Below are 22792 nucleotides of genomic sequence, written 5' to 3' on the forward strand. Positions count from 1 at the left end.
CTGTGACCCCAGCACTCGAGAGGTTAAGGTCAAGGAGTTCAAGGTCATGTGGATCTGTGCAGCAAGTGAAACGTTAGCCACACCCTGTCTCAAAAATAAGATATTGCAGCAAAGCAAAAAAAAAATGCCCCTCTGACAAAATGAACACATAGCTCCCATCTACAGGGGAAGCAAAGGCAAGCTCCAGAATTAACCTGTTTTTTCTGATCGAGGTATCACTCCAAAGCAAAGGACATCATGGTCTGTTATTTGATGTTCTAAGGGCTCCAGAAGAGATATGGACCAACCGAATATAGGTGACAAACAACCCTAGGAAAAGGATGCTGAGATAAAGGAAAGCACCAGAAGATGTTGCCCACAAGCTACAGAGAAACCTGATGCACCAGAGACTCGCCCAACCAAGAAGAGGAAAGAACCAGGAAGATGAACAGGCAGAAGAGGAAGCCGATTTTGGTGACATGCTTTTCTTACCTGTAAAATACGGAATCTCCTTGCATATAATGTGTCCCTTTTGGAGAAAACAAAAGTGGGGCTGTCAGGAACACACGTGTCAGTAGCTTTTCTGTCACTGCGATGAAACACCGTGACCAAGGTGAACTTAAGAGTTTATCCTGGTTTACCATCCCAGGGGATGAGCGTCCGTCATGGTGGGAGACGCGGACACAAGCAGAGCGGAGCGAACACATCTTGAAGCTACAAGCACAGGGCAGAGAGTGAAAGTGAAGTGTCTAGGGTTTACCCCAAGCTCACCCCCCAGGGATGAACTTCCTTCAGGAAGACTGCATCTTCCATAACCTCGCCAAGCCGCGCCACCAGCTGGGGACCAAGTATTCAGATGCCTGAGCCTATGCGGGACGTTTCTCATTCAAAACACCACGCTCTGTCCTGATAGTCCAGTCAACAGCTACTGGCTTGACTGTCCAGCGTAGGGTCATAAACCCCACGAAGTTTCCAGCAGGCTCCTGTCCACACACAGTGACATCATCAGTCATCTCTGATGAAGCTCCTATGGAAGAATCATCCCGCGACTTGAACAGCACCGTGTCATCATCCACACCAAAGGAGGCCACTGTTCTGGTGACGTTCTAGACCAGTGGTTCTCAACCTGGGGGTCGCAACCCGTTCCCAGGGGTGGCCTAAGACCGTCGGAAAACACAGATATTTATATTATGAGTCACCATATGGTGAATGGAAATAATTTAATGGTTGGGGTCACCACAATGTGGAAAACTGTATTAAAGGGTCACAGCATTAGTAAGCTTGAGAACCACTGTTCTAGACAGCTTAGCATTATATATAATTATTATATTACACATATTATATTATCTATATTATACATAATGCCAAGCTGTCTAGAACAGCATATATACATATAATTTTTTTCAAAATTATTTTACTAAGGAAAAAAGAGTTTACATGAGAGTCACATTACAGTATTACATGGAAAAAAGTTAATAAGCTGGAACATAGACCCCTGAGGCTGGGTGGATAATGGATAAACACAAACAGATGAAGAAGTATCTTAAAAGTAGCACAGTGAAAAAAACTAGGTAAATATTTCATATGCCAAGAAAGACAAAAAAAAAATCACAATATGTATAGTTTCTGGGTTTGGGGATGAGGATGCTTTCCTTGCCTGTATTAAACATCTTTTTAGATGAGAATATTTTCTTAAATGGTGCAAATAAAAGAGAAAGCAGGAGAGGTGAGGATCCTGTGAGCAGAGCGAGCGAGGACCCTGGGTCCTCCCTGGCAGGGCCAGGCAGTGGGCGCTGGGCAGGAGAAGCGAGACAATTCCCTGTCCCCGCTCAGTGGGGCCAGAGCTCTGCCAATGGAGCCCACATACAGAGCAAATGTAATAAAGACTCAGAGGGACCCAAGGATGTGGTCCATTGCCACCAGGCCCGTGGCCCACCACGAGTGAGTCTGTCTCCCTCTCCTTGTGCTGCCTGGGTGGCCGAGTTTCAGCCACCTTGTAAGTCACAGCAGAGACTTCTTCTCCATCTTCTCTCCCAGACACTCTGACAGCAGTGGGGAGCTCTACAATGAGTGACTCGTAGCTACTGTGCCTGGGGCAGAAGGGGGGGAGTTAAGGCGAGACACAGGCGCTCGGTCTGTCTTTTACACTCACACACCACACATCCTGCCGGTGCACATGTCCCAGTGGGTACCGGCTCTCCCGGTCAGCCCCAGTGACCTCCCTGCATCTGATCCCTGGGACCCCCACGGTGGAAGGAGAGAGCTGATACCCACAGGTCAGCCCGAAGCCTCCACGTGTGACACAGTGAGTTCCCAAAGATGTCCTCTGGCCTCACCCACACACCGATACGTGGCGTAATAAAGAAAATTAAATCCACGCACACTCCCTAGTGCCTGCTCCCTGCGAATACGGCCGTCCTTAGATATGGCCTTTGCGGACGGAACTGTGGATCTCAAGATGAGATCACCCTGGATTGGCAATAGGCTCTAAGTCTAACCATGGTATCCTTAGAGAGGACTGGATATGGAGGCACAGGCCTGTAAGCCCAGCTAAGTCCGAGGCTCAAGCTGCAGAACTGTAAATTCAAGAGCTGCCTGGACTGCAGAATGCGCCCAAGGCCAGTCTGAGCAACCCCGTCTCAAAACAAGAAAAAGAGGCCTGGAGTGAGAACACTTACTACAAGGGAGTGTTTGAGACATAGAAACACGAAAGGTTGAGAAGGTGGTGTGAACCGAGGGGTTGGAGTGTTGCCGAGGATACGGCAAGCTGGGGGAGGGACGGAATGGGCTGTCCTTGCGTGCCCCGACCTCATCTTGACTTGGAACTTCTGCAGCTCTCAGCTGCTATGTTTGTAGGGATTTGTGCCAGCAGCCCAGAAAACCAACTCCTTTCCACCTCCTCCGTATCTCTCCATCTCATCCTTTACCCTAGTCTCCTTGTAGGTCACAGGTCCAGGTAGGGGCATCTGGGAACCTGGCTGCGACTAGTCGGGTTGCTAAGTGGCTAATTACCTGCCTCCCACCAGATGTCCCTGGGTCATTTCTACCCCCACGTAGAGGGGTAGGTCGTGTTTCAGGGTTGGTCATGCACCAAGGGGCGGGAAAGAAAGTCTGACGGCTTTCTACTTCCTTCACACAATAATAAAAGGAAACAGATTTTTGCCAAATGGCTGAGGCTTTGTAAAAATGAAATCTAAGCTAATTCAATAGATCCACTTAATTATTTAAGCCCGAGTCAATATTTCTCATTTGCTTCCTCTTACAAACCCAGACACGATAATGAAGGAAACGCTATTTAAATCAGCGGAGAAAGAAAGGGGGCCCAGACAGAGGCAGAGACTAAACCTAATAAGACTTAATGAAGGCAAGAAAGGATTCAGCCATTCCCAGAAAATAATTCACAGCCACGCTTGCTGCTAAGACTCAAAGAAAAAAATTTATTTACAATAGAGAATTTTATTTGAAACATGCATTTTTTTTAAAAAAAAAACAACAACAAACCAACCAGCAAATGTGGATCAATTGTACACTCTTTAAGGCAAGAGTCCCTATGCAGGCTGCATACGTTCATGTCACATCAGATGCTGCTCACCAAAGGACAAGGCCAAGGTCAGCAATTTGTCTTTTTTTATAAGAGAATCTGACACTCTCCCTGATACAGGAACTCTGAGGTCAACTTGCTATGAATTATACTAGAAAATGCAAACGGAGAGCAAGAAATCCCGGTAGGTCTCGGCACTGCATACGGTCAAACCAACCTTACTTAGAAAGGGAACACAGTAGTGCATATAAAGTGAGAAGAGAGCCTGTCCGCGGAATCGGAAGGGCGACAGTGTGCCGACGGTCGTATTGCACGCAACGGCCAAGTCCAAGCACTTGGTTCCAAGTTAGCTTTTCCCCATTTTGGCAATCAGTTCGTCACAAATTTTGGTGAGTTCTTCTAGCTCTTTGTTCTGAAAATGAAAGATAAGAGAGGTGTTCTGAAATAATACACACGCAAGCAACAGAAATGGACATATGCATACACAAAAGGAAAAGAAGACAACCAGGCATGATTAAAGGTGCACACCTTTAATCCCAGCACTTGTCAAACAGAGGCAAGCGGATCTCTGTGAGTTTGAGACCAGCCGGATCTACATAGTGAGTCCCAGGCTACCAAGCCAGTCACGGGGCTGAGGCGATGACTCGGTCGTCATAGTGCTTGTGTTCTAAGCTGATGGGTCTGAATTCAAACCACGGGACCCATTTTTTTTTCTAAAGCAAGCCAGGTGTGGCAATGCACACCTATAAGCCCAGCACACGAGAGGGAGACAGAGGAGGATCCCCTAGGCCGATGATCAACCCTGTCTCAAAAGGAAAGGTGGACAGAGTAACTACAGAAACCAAGAAAGTAAAAAGGGATCGTGGTTGAGGGGGCTGGAGAGGGGAACAGCAGGACTCAGAGGTCCCTCAGAAGTTGAAGGTGAATTCCTGTCCTGAAGACACCACTCGCTTCGGACACAGGTCTCGGCAGAGTCGAGGTGATCTAACTTAAAAGCCTCCTTCCTGCTGGTCTGGTTTCCCTAGCACCAGAGAGTGCTGTGTAAACCATGGAGGGAGGGAGGCAATCAATAGTTCTTTCTGGCTATGACACCTATGAATCACAACGATCAGTTGAGCAAGATGTCCCTTGGGTTGCAATAGTGGCACTCATCTTGATAGCAACCAACAACTCTCGAAATGGACTAAGGTCTGCTCAATAGGAGCGACATCATGCCTGGTACTGGAAACCTAGCCAACTGCCCAGGGCCAGTGAGGTCATGGAGCTGAGGGAGACCCTACTACCACCACTGGATTAAACCAGCATAATTCCTAAGTGCTTTCTAAAACTTACCCTTAGAATGAGAAATGGAGTTCTCACCCAAAGAAGCTTCTCTTTGTGGTAAGTGGAGACCACTGCAGAAAACCTCAACTGGTCATCATGCAGTGGAGTGTGAGAACTCCAGCCTCAAGGATATATCTATAACTCAACTCCTGCCACCCAATGCTCAGGGAACATCACAGAAGAGAGGGTGGGAAGATCCTAAGAGTCATGTTGAATGACTATGTCTCCTAAAAATGACAAGGGAGCTACACCCATGATACCCCAACTATGTGGCCAACAAGACTCAAACAATGACAATATCAGTTAGACATTTTAACACGAAAGGGGGAAGTCTCAAGGGGCCCACCCCTCGACAAACATCTACAGGCAACTAACAACCGCTGGAAAAAGAATTAGCTTCTCCCATGGATGAGCCCCCTTAATTGGTTATCCAACGCAAAGTGGTTAGCTCTGAAATAATATACGCACAAGCAACAAAAATGTACATATATACACCAAAAAGAAAAGAAAAAAAGGCCAGGAGTGGTGGTGCAGATGTCTTTCTGTATACTGTAATACATTGCTCTGCTTTGACCTATGGCAAAATAGAATATTGCTAGGCAGGAAATTTAAACAGATATACAGGAGAAGAAGGGTGGGGCCAGGAGGAATGCGAGACAGCCACCCAAGAAAAGAGATGCCAGCAGCAGCCTAAAAGATGTCAGAACAGAGGTAACACCGTGGCCACATGGTGATACACATATTAGTAGAAAGGAAAGAGCTAGCCAGTAATAAGCCTGAGCCATCGGTGAAGCAATTATATTTAATACGAGCCTCTGAGTGATTATTTCATAAGTGGCTGTGGGGACTGATGGGTGGGAGAGAAATCAGTTCCGCAGGACCAGGTGAGACAGAGAAAAACATTTAGCTACAAGGTGTGGCAGCGCATGCCTTTACTCCCAGCACTTGCCAAGCAGAGGCAAGAGGATCTCGATGAGTTTGAGGCCAGCCTGACCTGCTAGTGAGTCCCAGGTCAGCAAGGTCACACTGAGACCCTGCCCCAACAACAACTATTACCAGTCAATCAGAGGCAACATGGGTCTCATGGGGGACAGCACCTACCGAGTCTCTCGGTCTCCCATAAGGCTAGTAATCAGAGGAAATAACTGGAAGCGAGGAAAGTTTACATCCTAGCTATGATGTAGCTGGGGAGCTTGGGCAAGTTGCACAGCCATCCTGAACCCTGGCCTCCTTACCTTTAATACGTAGGTGAGAATGAGAGGAGGTAAAAAGTATGGAGTTGTGTAAATGGAAAGACTCAGTGAGTAGACCACAGAGGAGGGTGGCTGAGGGCTGGGGTGAGGAAGAGCTGGCCTTGGTTCACCGCTTTCCTGACAAAGACCAACTTGGAAGAATGCTAATGTTATTTAAAAGATGCCCAGTAGGTGGCGTGGTGGTACAGGTGTCCTGCAGGAGTCAAGGCAGAGGAAGACACTGTCTTCCCTGCAGAAGCCACCCTTTGCCCATCCTTGAAGCTCAATCAATGGCAACTACACACACGGGCACAGATATCAGGGCAGCAGTTCCTGTCCTGTAGGAAGGGGATCCAGCTGGGAGACAGCCCACAGATACGGCTCTCCATGAAGGCTTGAGATACCAGCAGCCCAAGGCTGTCTTTGTTTATGCACAAGTGCCCAGCGGCCCTCCCTGAGGATGGAAAAATCTGCATCTAATGCAGCTAGTTTTCCTTTGAGAAGCTGAGGAAGGTTGGCCTCCACCAGCCCCTTTCTTAGAACCTCCTGCAGCACTGTCCCAGCTTAGTCAGTCCATGGCTGTCCCTGGGTTAGGGCTCCAGCACTCCACACCATAGTGTGTCCACACCACAGTCCGTGCCCATGCAGGGGAGAAACCTGAGCTGTTTGGGGCGGTGGGGGGGGGGGGGAAGGAAGCCCTGACTTCCAGCCGCCTGGCCACGGCCTACCTCCTGCCAAAAATGTAAATATTAGGCCTCAGCCCACATAGGCGCTGAAAGCCCTGGCCACTACCTCCACTCTGACGGTCATGAATGCCTACCACATGCCAATCACCAAGCTAAAACCATCCCAGATACTGTGGCACCCCTCAGCTCCCACACTGGCCCTTCAAAGAAAGACGGTGTCATGCCATTTGCCAGGGAGGAAACTGAGCTTCAGAGAGGTTAAGTGCTGTGCATAAGATCACACAGCCAGCCAAACAGAAACAGATGTGATCAGCCTGGAACTACATAGCTTTGTTTCCATGTCTATGAGACTTAAAAGGCAGCAGTTCCCGGCAGAAGCCCTGGAGATCCACACAGAGAGGATGGGGTGAAACCCAGCCCCATCAGCCACCACTGGGGCAAACTGCCCCATCATGGGGCCCAACATCTTCACCCCCACCTGCCCTGGTGAAGGCGGTTCTGAGATTCTTGTTTTGTTACTTGTATCTACAAGGCCTTGTTTGTTACATGTTATCTGCTGCCCTCCAGGTGCAAACACCATGATTAATTCCTTCCTCCGGGAGCTTAGTTCAGAACGAAATTATGTTTGCAGATATATTTTGTCTTTGCTGTTATCCCAAACCATGCCCCCCCCACCCCCCACCCCCGCTTCTTTGCATCTGTGTATTTCAATCTACCAGAAAACACAACACCGCTACTTTCCTGCAGTTCTGATCAGGCCAAGGGCCTCGGAGACATCCACCCTGGCTCCTGCTTCAGGAACTAACAGTGTGGCAATCTAAAAGCATCTCAAATGGATTCTATACGGTGGGAACACTGGTGACTTCCCAGACACACAGACCGACTGGGAAATGCGGTCTTTATTTTAATGGAGCATTCCGCTTCTATAAAAACATACAAAGACTCATCGGCAACCCCATAATGATGCTCGGTGATTGTCAAAGACTGAACAAATGTGTGGGTTTGCAGTTGTGTCCTGTCTTTGCGGAGACTGCTATGGACAACCAGCAGAGCCCAGAAGTCCCCGGCGGCTGCAGGAGCTGGCATACCGCACTGGTCCAGCCTTTTCTTTCTAAAACATAATTCTTGTGGTTGACGGCCAGCAGTACTCTGTGCATCCTCAGAAGATGGGGCTAAATAGGATTTCACACGTGTTTTCTCTCTCTTCTTCTTTTCTAAGTGGGGTGGGGTCAGTATCACACTTGATATCAGGGAAATTCTCTCATCTAAAGTATTCTCAGGACTAAAGGGGACCAGTGAAATGAGATGGAGGGTGAGGTTCGCCAAGGCCATATGTGTGTGAGCAGCTGACCTGCTTCATCACCAGGCTCTTTCTGATAGCACCTAGCGGGACAGAGCCAGTACCTACCAGGGCAAAGGTTACTAAAATTCACCTAGACACCCTTTGTCTCTTTGGACCACATGGAATTGGAATGTTTCTGGGATGGCAGAGGTCTTCACCGGGACATCCTGGGAAACTGCATATAGTAGGCTAAGCACCACACTGGAAATCAGGAAACCTAGGCACAGCGGTCAGAGGAGGTTTACCCACTGATCACACACCCAGAGGACATCTGAACGTGCCTGGACCCACTGCTGCCCATTCTCTGTCAGGGGACTGGTGGGCTCCTCACCTACTCCCTAGTAAGAATGAGAGTTAAAGAGGTTCAAGGGCAATGCCTGGCTTGCCGACAGTGTTTGACAAATACTTCACCAACAATGCTGTGGAAGAAGGAGACGTGGAAAAATACCATATGGGTTGCCATCGCAGGACAGGCAGAAAGGAAAAAACAAAATCAAAAAACTGGACCTAATACAGGTATGGTCACAGACATCAGTTTACATGGAAGCTTCTCTGGCTTTGCTTTGGAGCCGTGCTTCCAGCTTCCCAGCCTTCATTACCAGATAGACTGGCGAGAGCCAGCGAGTGGTCTTGCAGCTATGGGTACCTGACCCCAACCCTCTTACCTTCTGCTCCAGCGTCCTTTCTAGCGCGTCCACTCGCAGCTGCTCCTTCCGCAGGCTGGCCTGGTAGGCTGCTTGTTCTTGCTGGGCTTTGCCTCGAACCTGGGCAATCTCTGCATTGGCCCTATTAGAACAAGGAGCACCGGAGGTGGTTTCATGGACCCCTCCCCTCCTCCCACGTCCGAATAGAGACTGAGGTCTGAGTCCAGCCCCACTAACTAGAGCCTCAATGTAAGCACACTAAGAATCCCACCCTTGTCATGACATGTAAAGGCTTTGGGTGCCCCCAGCATTACAATAGAATCCTTCGCTTATCTCAGCCGGCAGTGGTTGAATGAGAGTTTAGCCCAAGTCGTAAAGATTAGCTACCCTTTTGCAGGCCAGTGTCAGAGTACTGCTGGAGCACCTGGCCTACGTGAATAGTGAGTTACCTGTCCAGCTTCTCCTCCGCGTGCACCTTCAGGGCCTGGTACCTCTGCTCTTCTTTCTTCACTCGGGACAGATACTCCTGTGCGCATTTCTTCAGCACCTCTTCATTCTGGCACGGCAGGGCCACAAGAAGAAATACTGAGGGGCACACCAGAGCATCCCGAACAGCCAAATCTGACTCCTTAAACCTCCACAGAGGTCCTGTTTACAGTGGCTTGGGATGGGCTTCCTGGATCCTCACCCTGCACGCCCTCCCCCAACCGTTATTGCTTCCCCACCCCCACCCCGACTCCGCCTGGCTCTGCAGATCTACCTTGCGGAAGCCTTCCAGGACCTCCTTCATCTTCTCGTATCTCCTGAAGAGGTCAGCCAGAGACTTTTCCACAGAGTTCAGGTCAGCCAGGGCTTGCTCCTTCTCGAGGACCAGCTGCTGCACAGTTTGGTGGGAGACCGATTTCTCTCTCTGTTCATCCTCTGGCAGGAGAGACAGAAGTCAGACAGCGCAAACTACGTCTACTCAAGTGCAATGCAAGTGTTTCCTTGGAAGGAGCCCTCCCCTCCCAGAGGGTCCCAATGGGACAAAACTCACAGACCTGATAACAAAAACTTGGGGCCATGGCGCATCGTGTGGGTTAAGTAAGAGTCAATCTTTAACCTGCTCAGTGCAGCCCCTTGCACATCTACAATGGAGACCCCGGGAGTCTACTTTTCCTTCACTAAGCAGATCCACACTGAGTCAGACAGAAAACATTACTACTGTATTTTCTGGGAAGATGAGATTGAAGGTGCTGTTATGGGCCCTAGGGGTAACTCTTCCTAAATGGTATCAAGGCCTGGACTCTTGGCAAACCGAGACAGTTATCTGCAAAGTTCATTTCTCAGCAAGGCAGAGCAGTTCCACTTGGGCCCAGTTTAGTTACTGGTTCCAGTCTGAGCAACAGCTCTGTTCTCGCCCATCCCCCTGACCCTCAGCCACCCCACAATGACGTCAGCTGTCTCTACACTATGGGACAAACCGTCTCTGACATGAATGCAGCTTCCAACCTGTGCACCAGCCTTTGCCTGGGTGCAGATGGAGTATGCAAGGCACGCCTCACTTTCCTGATGACAGCTGACTTTATGACACCCCCTGGCTTCCATCCGTAGCACCAAGAGCTCCCGGGAGAAAACAAGCAGCCCAGCAGATCTTGTCACTCCCCAGGTCACCTGGGAGGGTGCTACCTATTGCCCAGGACTGGCTGAGAGCTGGCTGCAGCTGAAGGCACCAACTGCAGGTGAGGCTATCTCCTTCTGCTCAGAATCCGCCTGTAAAAACCTCCTCTTGGATTGAGAATAAAACCTACGCTGCATCCCACATGCCTACTCTGGCCCTGACAGCCCCACTACCTCAGGCGGCTCCTGCTCCAGAGCTCAGGAGCCCTCGAAAACTCCCAAGGGTCCCCCATTCACTGGTCTCGGATTTCTCACCACTTCCTGTCCATCTGTCATATGAAAAGACATGCCTGTGTCTGCATGTGTGGTTGGGCCCCTTGTGGGTTCTGGTTCTGTTATGCTCCAACATTCCCCACTGCAGGCTTGGGACAAAGGCTTCCCGCTGCCTCTTAGGGTGGTAATTTTGGCAGGTTGGTCAGACTGAGCAATGCGCAGATGAGCACAGCCGGATGTGCCCATGAATGAATCCGAAGGGCACTTGGATCACGAGGACCGTGATCTTGCAAATGCATTCATGACGTGGTGGTGTTAGAGGTGGCAGAAGGCAGGAGGTGGGGCAAGGCTGGAGGAAGGAGGTCACTGAGGCCAAGTCCTAGGGACTGATGGTGCCCTTGCTTCTTCCTGTATCTCTTTTCTCTTCTTCCTGTCTGCCAAAATATGAACTGCATGCCCTCACCACCACAATGGATGGATTGTTCGGAAACTGTTAGGCAAACATCAAAATCTTCCCTTGAGTTGAGCCTGCCTGTCAGGTGTTTGGGAAAAGCAATGACAAAGTAACACAGCCCCCGAAAGTAACCTGGCCACTGTCCTCAGGCGCTGACAGTGGGTCTGTTGGGGTCATTGCTCTGAGCACACAAAACATTTCCATACAAGTGATGCTGCCACGTGGTCCACACAGTGCACAAACAAGGGCAGCCGCACAGTGATCTGTACAAAGTTTTCTTGTCCCCATCTTACAGCAGGAGAAAAGAGGGTTTGGACAACAGTGTCTGTTCACTAAGATGCAGCATAGCCCAGGCTCAGATCCAAAAACAAAAGCATAAGCATGAGTAAATTCCACCTGAACCTCCTGCAACAATGGACGGTTCCCACCAGGACCAGCAAGTGCGGATTTGGGCTATTTGCCCTTCCATTTCTGATAGGTCAGCATTTTGCTGTGTCTTAAGTTTGGCATAGTATTGCTGTGTGGTATGGTGGGGTCACGGACTGAATTTTAGCTCCAAGCCTGACAGAAACATGTTGAAAAGCTCTGCTATTTTGTGGTTTCCAAGCTTTGCGTACAAATCAAGGCGGCTGTCAGATGTGAGCATGCATTAACACCAGCAGGAGGGCTATTCAAACAGACACGTCCATCCTGCCTTTGGACCCAGCAGGTCAGACCAGGGCTTGGAATCTGCACAAGTAACAAGAGACTCAGATGTAGCTGGCCCAGGGCCCTGCCTGGACAACCACTGGCCTAGGAGATGCCTAATGTTCCTCCAGCCCACTCCAGTCATCCCAGGGTTCTTAGTATTCACAGCAGCAGCCAGAAGCTACCAAGGGAAGTGGCTTTGGAATCTAACAGACCAGATTTGAACCCCAACTCTGATACTTCTCTGCTGTGTGACCTTGGGCAGGTTTTCAAACTCACTGAGTCTCCTAGCCAAAACCAGGGGATGGCAGTGTTTCTAGGCCATAGCATTTGGGGACACTAAAAAAGAAAATGAATACAAAGATCTTGGCACCCAGGAATTGTCTGGAATCAGTGACCTGTTATCAATAGCATATCCCTGTCCCTAGAAACATCACTCCCGACAGTGTGTCACAATGGCCTGGGAAGCACTGCCTTCTAAATACAGAGAACTTTCTAATGCGAGTAATCTTCTTGCTACATCCACATTCTTAAAAGAGAGCATTTGCAAATGCTACTAGCTTTTACTGCCCGGATTTTTAGCTGTTTCCTTTATTCCCAGCATGTTGTACGATGTCCATTCTGAGCTGATCTGTGGTCATGTATACATTTCACCAAATGGGCTGAAGGAGTCATTTATCAAAGTCCATCCAATTTCCTGCATCTAAGATGTCGCCGAACCTCAGCTTTCCTTCTGTCACTTTTAAAAATAGAACTGCCCAGTTCCCAGGAGAGCCAGGCAATGGCAACACAGCACAAATCTTTTGCGTGACCAATGAAGCTAGGCTCTTAGAGTCAGGAAATCAGGGTCAGCCCAAGGCACATGAACAACCCTGAAACAGGTTTCTGGTGCTTGCAGGCAAATCCCTAGTAAATCGGATGGGGGATGCAGCAAGTACACAAAGCAAAAATAACAAACCAGAAAAACGAAACACAAAGGGTCACGGTGGGTAGGGATCAGATGGGGTGGGAATGGGGAGCATTTACTTACCAGGCTTGCCTGCTTGTTTTGCAAGCAAAGGGGAAGAAGCAACAGAAAATGGAAGCAAAACAGATAATCAGGCAGTTGTTAGGAAAGCAGAAACAAAAAAAAATTGCAACAATCTGGAATGCAGAAAGCACAGGGGTTCCTTTTGGTCCTAAATTCCAAGGAGCTAGTACTGAGTCTTTAACAAGGCACACTTTCTTCAGAGGAGCTGGAGAGGCGGGATGAGGAGGCATGGAACATGGGAGAGCCACATGGAGGAAGGGCTAGCATGGCTCAGAGGAACCACGGTCTACTTTGGAACACTTCTACATGTACTCTGGCCCTACATTGCCGAGCTCTCAGGCCCGGGTTCTCCTTTCTGGGCAGGGAGAATGAAAATGGAATGGAAATACGGGATTCAGACGAGACCCAGAAGTGTTTCTTTAAGTGAAGACATTCTCTTTCCTAGATGGCAAGCAGGTCCACCCACCTTCCCAGTCACGTCGCAGGCTGTCTATGTGGACCCTGACATATCTAGTGGTCTCACCTAGTGACCCTCCACATCAACTGACATACAATTTTTCTCGACTAGAACAGCTTTGGAAAGTGAATGAGGAAGAGGCTGGTGAGTAGGGCTAGTGACGACACATCCAAGTGAAGATGCTCCCAAGCTGGGGATGTTGACGCCAGTCTCATTGAGCCATTCTGGGGGTTCTCTTGAGAAAACTGTTCTAAATAGGAAATACACCATGCCTCTGATACCCACTTCTTTGATTGTCGAAGACCAAAATGTTCCAACTTCTGACAGCTGCAATTCATCCAACAAGCAGGCACTGGCATCTAGTAACCCCTCTATTACCATAATGGCAGACTGCCCTGAGGTCAGCCAGAGAAGCCCCTTATGCTTGGAGTCCTCCAGGGTGGACTACTGCTTCTCTCCAAGTCCCCAGCTGCGGACAACAAGCTGGCTGTGGCAGCATCCCCTCAGGAGCCACAGCTCACCCCTTTCCCCTCAACACCCCACCTGCATCTGCCTGAGTCTTCTCAAGGACACTTGCCTCCCAAGACACCAGGAGCCCATGGGTCTGATAACCCTTTCCACGCCGAGAGATAAACACGCTTCCTCTCTTGGTGCTTTTGCCAGCACTTACAGACCCCAGAGTTTGAAAGTTTTTATCTCAGCCATGTGCTCATAAATTTCGTTCTGATGTAATACACCCACATTGATAGGGCTGCATGTGCCTCGGGGGCTCCAGGTGGAGGCTTCACTAATGTGAGCCACAGTTGCACTCCTGACAGTGTGGGCCATCCAGCCATTGGCCTTCCTGCTACCTCAAGGACTACTGAGCTGTTTATTTTGAAATAAGTTACAGATAGGTGGAACTCAAAAAGCCAAACATTTGCTAGGTGTTCTTCTAGGGGACCTGTTCACGCATGTCCAGCATGAGCACTTGGTTGACAGTGACTTGCGTGTTTACCCCATAAACCCTTAGGTGGGTAAAATTATTTTTAAAAACGGATTATCACGAACCCAAGCAAATAAACAGATAGCTAGACGTAAATCAACATGAACACCAGTTCCCCAAGACTATTGATATTAAAAACTGGACTTTGGATTGTCTCTAAGACATTCATTATAGAGAGGGAGGATGGGAGGAAGAGAGGACAGAAGAAAGAGAGGGAGGGAGGAAGGTCTTTCTTTCTTTCTTTGCAGACCTAAGCATCTGTCAGCTCTGGCTGCCAGGGATGCAGTGTTCTGATGGAGGTGTCTTATCTCAAGGAGAGCTGGGATTGGCTAACAGGGTTCGCCAGTCACAGAGGATGGGTATTGGGTAGGGAGTTGCCACAGGTTCTATCCTAGCCCTATATCCATTGGTTAAAGTATATGGATATTTAATCATTTGACTCTAAACTAAATTAGGGGTTAGGGATTTTAATTCTATGCTTTTCTGCAAGCAAAATCCAAAACTCCCATCCATCCCAGTGGCCAAACCAAGACTCTGTCCTGACATGGTGGAGCACCCCGGCTGGGCAAGTGAGGGTTACGGAGACACTGGGTAGCATGAAGCCCATATTCTTGTGGGTATCTTCAGGGTACAGTCACAAGTACAACTGCTTTTAGAGGAGCTGGCCCTGAGTCTTGCAGCCCAATCCCCACACCCACTGCCCTCCCTGCTCCCCGCTCCCCAGAGTTGGGCCTGATCACCCCGGTCACGACACCCACCGATCATCTGTGCGATGGTCTTCTCATATTCAGCCACGATTTTCCTGGAAGAAAGGCAAAGGCACGCTGAGCTGTGGTAACAGGATGGTGCCAATCTCTACCCCACAGGCAAGGCTCGCACCCCCGTTCTCTTCCATTCATTCATCAGGTTTGCTTTCCTGGCAGACAACCCTCAGTCCAGCACACTGCTCCACCCCTGCAGCATCTCCACGGCCCACTATGTGAAACAAAAGGCTCCATCTTCCACCTGATGACCGGAGCCTTCAACACCCAGGTCTCACCACCTCCATAAGCTTTACCACCTTCTAGCCGGCTCACGGACACAGTGGCTTACCATGGACAGACAAGCCCTTCCTTGATCTAGGCTTTCTCATGCCAAGTGTAGCCCAGGTTGCTTACTTCCTTCTTCTATTTCAACCACACAGAATCTGTTGCTCAGGATCTAATTCAAATGTTTTCCTCTTCAGGAAGCCTTCCCTGATTTCTCTTGGCGTTCGCTCTTGAAGTTCCCTAACATTCTCTCTGTATTGTCTCCGCTGATGGAGTGTGTGTGCTCCTCAAAGGAAATACAATGCTACTTGTTATTCCCTTGTGCTTTTAAATTAATAATAATAATTATTATATTTTGAAGGGTGAGACAGGGTCTGCACTATAACCCTGGCTGGTCTGGAATACATATGGATCAGGCTGACCCTGAACGCACAGAGATCTGCTTGCCTCTGCCTTCCAAGTGCTGGGATTAAAAACGTGAGCCACCATGCCTGGCAACTTCCCCGGATGAATAGTGAAAAGGCGAAAGCAGCCCTCCGCCAAGTGCAGTCTTCTGAGGCTGCAGGGTTCACCTGGTCGATCTAGTCATCAGGAAAGTGACAGTGGGAAGCAGGGGGGAGAGTGGGAAGTGGGAAGTATTGGGAAGCAGTGGGAAGCACTGGGAAGCAGTGGAAAGTACTGAGAAACAGTAAGAAGTACTGGGAAGCAGTGGGAAGTACTGGGAAGTACTGGGAAGCAGTGGGAAGTACTGGGAAGCAGTGGGAAGTACTGGGAAGCAGTGAGAAGTACTGGGAAGCAGTGGGAAGTAGCAGGAAGCAGTGGGAAGTACTGGGAAGCAGTGGGAAGTACTGGGAAGCAGTGGGAAGTACTGGGAAACAGTGGGAAGTACTGGGAAGCAGTGGGAAGTACTGGGAAGCAGTGGGAAGTACTGGGAAACAGTGGGAAGTAGCAGGAAGCAGTGGGAAGTACTGGGAAGCAGTGGGAAGTACTGGGAAGCAGTGGGAAGTACTGGGAAGCAGTGGGAAGTACTGGGAAGCAGTGAGAAGTACTGGGAAGCAGTGGGAAGCAGTGGGAAGTACTGGGAAACAGTGGGAAGTAGCAGGAAGCAGTGGGAAGTACTGGGAAGCAGTGGGAAGTACTGGGAAACAGTGGAAAGTAGCAGGAAGCAGTGGGAAGTACTGGGAAGCAGTGGGAAGTACTGGGAAGCAGTGGGAAGTACTGGGAAGTAGCAGGAAGAAGTAGAGCTAGAATGAGGTTTCAGGAAGATGTGATGATGATCTGGAAACAGGCTGTGACCATCCAGGTTAGTGGTTCTCAATCTGTGGGTCACCACCCGTTTGGGGATCACGTATCAGATGTTTACACTATGATTCACAACAGTAGCAAAATGACAGTTATGAAGTAGCAATGAAATAACTTTACGGTTGGGGTCAGCACCACATGAGGAACTGTATTAAAGGGTCGCAGCATTAGGAAGGCCGAGAACCACTGTTCTGTGTGTTTTGCTTGCTGCTGGAAACGTGCACAGGAATGCAAGCTGACTGTAATCGGGGGAGACACTTTTACGGTCTACACATTTATCTGACTGGATTCTTTATCTCATGTACAGTGTTATTCTAAAAACACGTGTAGAAGCTAAAGAGACAGCTCAGCAGTTAGGAGCTTATGTTTTTCCAGAAGAGCCAAGTTCAGTTTCTAGAACCCATATCGGGTGGTTCTCAGCTATGCGCCAACTCTGGGGAGGGATTTGATTCCTCTGCTCCCAAGGGCATCTGCATTCATAGGCACAAACACCACACACAGATACACATAATTATGAATAATGAGCTGGGCATTGGCGGTGTGCACCTTTAACTCCATGATTTGGGAGGCAAAGGTAGGCAGATCTCTATGAGTTCAAGGCCAGCCTGGTCTACAGAGTAAGTTCCAGGACAGCCAGAGAAACCCAGTCTCAAAATAATAAAATAAAATAATTAAAAGAAAATCTCTTGAAAACTCCATGTGAAAATATGAGCCTTGAATAATAACGAAGAATGAAATTCTTCTATGGGAGACCCCGCTGGAGGTGAGGACACGTCAGCACAAACCGCCATGAAGTCACAGGCAGTACTTCCAGGCAGCAGGAAGTTGAGCTCCACTGACCTCATTTCCATCACTTCCCGCCTGCTTTCTTCGTATTTGTCCCTCCACTCGGAGACTTCTCTCTCCTTGGAGATAACCTAAGGTCAGGGAGAAGAGACAGGCGGAGCCCAGGTGAGCGCATTCAGTTCTGACCAAATCCAGGACACGTCATACACACACGGGATGAAAACATCTCACATAGAACCAAGATTCCATCCAGAGAATTCTCCAAGCAGGAGAAATAAAGATTACCTAAGGGCCACGGGGAGGAGGGGACCATGATGAGGTATTGTCTACAGCACATCAGTCATACCTGTTAGCATGGTAACTAGGCAGACCAGAACCCACGTGTGCCACCCAGCCAGCTTGCAGTGTTTAGAGGACGGTCTGTCTCCAAAGAGCAGCTACATGGGTAATTACGGCTACTGACAGCTAGTAGATTCAGGCCCTATCCCAGCGTCAAGAATATGGACGGCCCTTGACACCACAGGTCTCATACCTCTGCTCTGGCAACTTGGAGTGCAGAATCCAGGTCTGGCTGCTGGAACAGAAGGCCCGGAGGTTTCTCCACCTCGGTGGGCCCGATGCGGGAGTACAAGGCAGTTTTGGAGATGGAGACATCTGGTGGGTGAGCAGCTTCCCTCTGTGGGTGGTTTTGGTGTTCATTAAAGAGAGAAAGAAACAGGACAGTCAGCACTAATGGCACGACAGACAGGGCTGCACGCATTGAACCGCATTCAACCGCTCAGCTGTATGGTTTCGAAAACAAAGACCGTTGGAGGCATGAGAAAATGCAAAGACTCACGGATGGGGGTAATGCCAGGTCCAGGGGATGGAAAGCCTTCATGTTGCACATATGCAGGCACACAAAGGGGCTAATGAGATGGCGGCCTCTGTAACTAGGAGCCCTGGGGGCTCAGCCTGTCTGTGGCCTGCTTATCATGGCCATTTATCAGGTGCCGAGCCAACTAGGCACTGTAAGCAAAGACCAGCCATTATTCTGTTGGCCCCACTTCCAAAGGAAAGTCTTGCTGGAGACTGATTCTGAATGCTGGTCTATATTGCCTGGTTTTGAATAGCTGAAGATTAGATCATTTTTGTGACCTGCCCACATCTAAATTTGCTTTCCTATGGCTCAAGTTTACAAAGATGTGATCTGCCCAAAATTTGAAGCCTACTAGTGTATCAGTTTTGTCTAGGTTTGAGAGATGCTGCCATTAAGTCTGCTCTATAATGGCGAAGAGGAAAGCTGGGGTCAATGACAGTATCTATCTGCGTTTCCTGGCGAAGTCTACAGCAAGCAATGCGATGCCCTACCCCACCCAATCTACAAATAGGGGTACATGGTTATTCTTCCTTTACGTAGAACATTAACCAAGTTGCAACACAGTGTTAGGAGCATTGTCAACCAGCATGGCCAGGCTTGTCAGCCTATCTCCACGGCAACAAAAACATCAATCAGCCACTCTCAGTCCTATGCATTAACCTCCCGGTGCTGGCATGGCTGCCGAAGCTTCCACCCTCGTTAGAATACAGGTCAGTGCTGCAGTGGGAGGCGATGGTGGTCTACTGGGCAGAGCGGGACTGCTCCATCCTTGGAGAACTAGGAGGGAGAACTGAGTACTACACATAACACCTCAGTTTTGTAGACGGGGCGAGGAGACAGGAGGGTGAGGGCTGAGAAATGCACAGAGAAGATGAGAGCTTCAGTGGGCATGGGAAGGGGTGGAGCTGAAGGCCCAGCGGCAGAACGCTTATAAACACAGGAATCGCTAGCCCTACCAGTAGCTCCTCACTAGAGTACCAGGGCTAAGGGCCTAAAAAGGGAGATAGAAAATGCAGGTAGAAGAGCAATGGATAGGACTGGAGGTGGTGACAATTTAGAACCATTAGTGTTCACATGCAAGGTGCACACAACAGTTTAGCTGTCCTGGAAAAACACCTGCTGGGACTTGTTCATTGTCCCTGCCTGCCCTGAAGATCTTGAGCTACCCCCCAAGTGACTCACTGACCCGGCCTACCCTCAAGACTTTGGGCTTATCCTCAAATGGCCCTCACGGACCACCTGATTCTCACTGCTCATGCCTGCCCTGAAATGCCCGGACTCACGCTCAAGTGAGTCACATGATCAGCCGTCAGAGTTAGGAGCACACAGACCTGGTCAACCAGAACAGAGATTCCGTTCACTGTCAGATGGGATGCCATGAACGTCTTTCTCAGTTTCTGGTCCCAGGGAAGTCTGTTTCTAGGACATCTACCTAGAGCACAAGCTACCAGCCCCTGGCAGCAGGCAGTCGGATCCCTCAGGAGAAAAGTGCCCCTAGGCGGCGGGGCAGAGGCTCCGCGTGAAGGGTTTTAGCTCTGTTCTTGGAAAGATGCTGCTTCACTGAAGGAAACGTCCCAGTAGTAACTGGAAAAGCACAGCCCGAAATCGCCACTCAGGAGTTGCAGTCAGAAAAGCTCACAAACACAAGATTATACAGAGAACTTAAAAAGAAAAAACAAACTCTAGTCTCTTCACTTTTAAATGTGCTCTTTGAAAAAAAATGGAGCTACAAGGGGGCTGAAGAGATGGCTCAGTGGTCAAGAGCACCAGCTGCTGTTCCAGAGGAGTCAGATTCAATTCCCAGCACCCATATGTTGGTTCACTTTGTTGTTCCAATCCCAGAGGATCTGACACCCTCTTCTGGCCTCTATGGGCACTAGGTATACACATGGTGCAGATACATGCAGGCAGGTGAAAACCCCATAAAGTACATTTTTAAAAATCTGAGAAAAAAAAATAAATAAAATTTCAAAGTGAACATGTTGAAGCTGTTAAATTCAGCCCGGAACTTCTGAAGACAGATGCAGGATGTGAGAGGCTGGGCCTAAAGGTTTCTCCAAATGAGATTCAATTCTACCTCAAAGTAAAGCAACTCCTAGCAGTGCGAGAGTAAAAGAATAATGAAAATGAATTACATATCACACAGGGCAGGAGCTAAATATGACTAAGGAACACATTAGAGACGGTCAATATGCCTGATGTCCTTTGTAAAACAAGGAAGGAATGAAAAAAATAAACACAGATTTCTAAAAGGATGCAGGAGTCAGACCCCAGATGCCGCTCTTCATCCACAACCTCTTGGCATCTTCAAAGCAGGGAACGAACAGTTTCGGGACCACCTAGACTCCCCGCCTCCTCCAGCTATATATGGGATGATGAATTTCAGGACCCACACCTCAGGCCTTCCTTTTAAGTCACAAATGTTCCCAAGTGAACGTAAAGGTTTGTCTCTCACTAATATTTTAAGATCAGTTATTTTTATAACCAGTGCAATTTCTCTTGCACTTAGACCTGCTGCTTCACACAGGCCCAAATGCCACCAGTTCCAAAGGCACAGATCTTCGCTGCCACCTTCAACCCGCTATGCTGTCTCGAGTCCCGGAAACTGTGAAGTTCCTCAGGCCACTATCTCCCTTTCAGATTCCTGGGCCATGATTCTCGCTTTAGGGTTTGGGGGCAGGACATCGCCATCATGGCACTGTCCCCACAGCAGCAGGAGGCAAGCTCAGATCTGAGACTTCGGGGCCACACAGGTGAGGTCAGGCACCAGGAAAGCCAAGGTAAGGCTTGAGGTCTCAGGGAGGGATCTGGGCCATGCGGCACCATCCAGGCAGGAGAAGGACCTCGGCCGGATGCTACACATCCAAATCGGACAGCAAGTGGTTTCCAAGCGCAGGAGTTGCAAGCCCAGATGAGACACTTGGAGACTTGGAGCCACACTTCAGTCCCACTCCATGGAAGGCATCATCACTAGACATCACCTAGCTGTGCCTGCCCGTCACGTCAAGGCTAAAATATAGGCTCCAACCAGATTCTGAAGCTGGAAAGCAAACTGAAGCCCATCGACGAGTCCTCTATCGGTCTTCTTCAGACTGTTTTGTGGCTTCCAGGGATGTGTCCCAACTTTGGACTAAGCAGCGAATGGTGGACGAAGGAGTGACTTCTGTGAGAAGCTCATGAAATGATGCTGGTATCCTTGACAACAACACACTGCCCTTGACCAGATGCTGGACTGCTCGACAACAATACACACCCCACTCTTGCTCCAGCTCCCACCAACCCTAGGCACCTGCTCACCTAAGCCAGGTCTCTTGAGGGAATCCCACACAGCCTCGCCCTCCGTGTGGGGACTGTTCCCAATCTAAAGCTTGCCATTTGGATGATCATGTTCCTAAGTTGCCTGAACACATCTTTCCGTCTTCCATCTCCATCTTGGGCCCCCTTATCCAGGCCAACGGGTCTAAAGTTTACAACCAGTTGGTCATTCATGCAAAATTTGCCAGTATGCCCGGATACCCATATCTTCAAAGGCCAAAGACAGGACTGCTGGGCAGTAATCTCAGGGCTGCTGCATTACGTATTGAGAGGGCTTACTCAGACTCATTCCTTGGAAGACTAATGGACGCAAGTGGGAGAAACAGAATAAGAAAACCACAGCCCAGAGGGAGTGGGAGTTACTATATGAAAATAAATTCTTTTTTTTTTTCAATTATAAAGCTGGACAGGGTATGTGAGCATGACTTTGAGAAGGGGAAAGGGGCAATCCAGGAGGCGTTGGAAGGGCAAACATGATCAAAATACATTGTATGCACGCATGACATTCTCAAAGAATATTTTTAAAATAATAAAAAATAAAAAGAAAGTCACGGCCGACACCAGCCCAGCTCCTAGGGACTGATCCTGAGCAGGAGGACACAGACGGCTCACTGCAGTTCTATGGAAGCTGACCCAGCACCTCAAAGCTGCTCTGAATTTTCATCCCCTTAAAATTATTCCCTTCCTCCTAAGTGATTCCATTTTTTTGTGATCCATGATTTTTTTTTGGGGGGGGGGTCTTTTGTTTGTTTCGTTTTTTGAGGCAGGGTTTCTCTGTGTAGCCCTGGCTGTCTTGGAACTCGCTCTGTAGACCAGGCTGGCCTCGAACTCAGAGTGATTAATGGTTTAGAGTGGTGTGTCAGGAAAATGGGACTTCATCACCCACGTCTGAGACTCCAGGGCAGAGAAGGGCCAGCAAGCACAGACACAGGAGAGAAGCTCACAAGGGGAATCCCCCAAATGAGGTCAAGGGATCCTCTAGGGGCTGACTGGTTACAGTCAGAGCATCTATTTTCCATGTTCTGTGATCTCCAGGTATTTTCCAAAAGTGATACACATTATTTATTGGAAATGTCCCTGCCCCCAAGGTGGCACTAGCTCTTCCTCGACAGTTTCCCCAGCTCTCACTTCTGAAGGACAGCAGGGTGGAGAGGGCTTTCTTCCTCTCAGCCTGCAGTCTGTGTGGCAGTGCCATCTAAAGCAAAACCAGAACACATGTTCTGAGGCTGCCAGAGACAGGGCGTCAGCTCTTAGCTTCTGAAAAGCCATC

General features: G+C 49.1%; 1 protein-coding gene across 24 annotated transcripts in view; it reads right to left on the minus strand.

Moving 5' to 3' along the window:
* Nucleotides 1-3396: 3396 nt before the first annotated feature.
* The window catches only part of Tacc2 (transforming acidic coiled-coil containing protein 2), a 212040-nt gene continuing 192644 nt past the window's right edge, over nucleotides 3397-22792 (minus strand). For all 24 annotated transcript variants that reach the window (XM_087908374.1, XM_085693203.2, XM_085693197.2 and 21 more), the window contains 7 exons: nucleotides 17881-18024; nucleotides 17403-17479; nucleotides 14991-15034; nucleotides 9508-9668; nucleotides 9197-9303; nucleotides 8769-8889; nucleotides 3397-3932 (listed from right to left, as the gene is read on the minus strand). In XM_087908374.1, coding sequence (XP_087764500.1) covers nucleotides 3867-3932; nucleotides 8769-8889; nucleotides 9197-9303; nucleotides 9508-9668; nucleotides 14991-15034; nucleotides 17403-17479; nucleotides 17881-18024 — 720 coding nt within the window. In that variant the 3' untranslated portion in view covers nucleotides 3397-3866. The remainder of the gene's footprint in view (nucleotides 3933-8768; nucleotides 8890-9196; nucleotides 9304-9507; nucleotides 9669-14990; nucleotides 15035-17402; nucleotides 17480-17880; nucleotides 18025-22792) is intronic.

This window comes from Myodes glareolus, chromosome 7, assembly GCF_982192425.1.
Source record: "Myodes glareolus chromosome 7, mMyoGla1.1, whole genome shotgun sequence".
NCBI lineage: Eukaryota > Metazoa > Chordata > Mammalia > Rodentia > Cricetidae > Myodes > Myodes glareolus.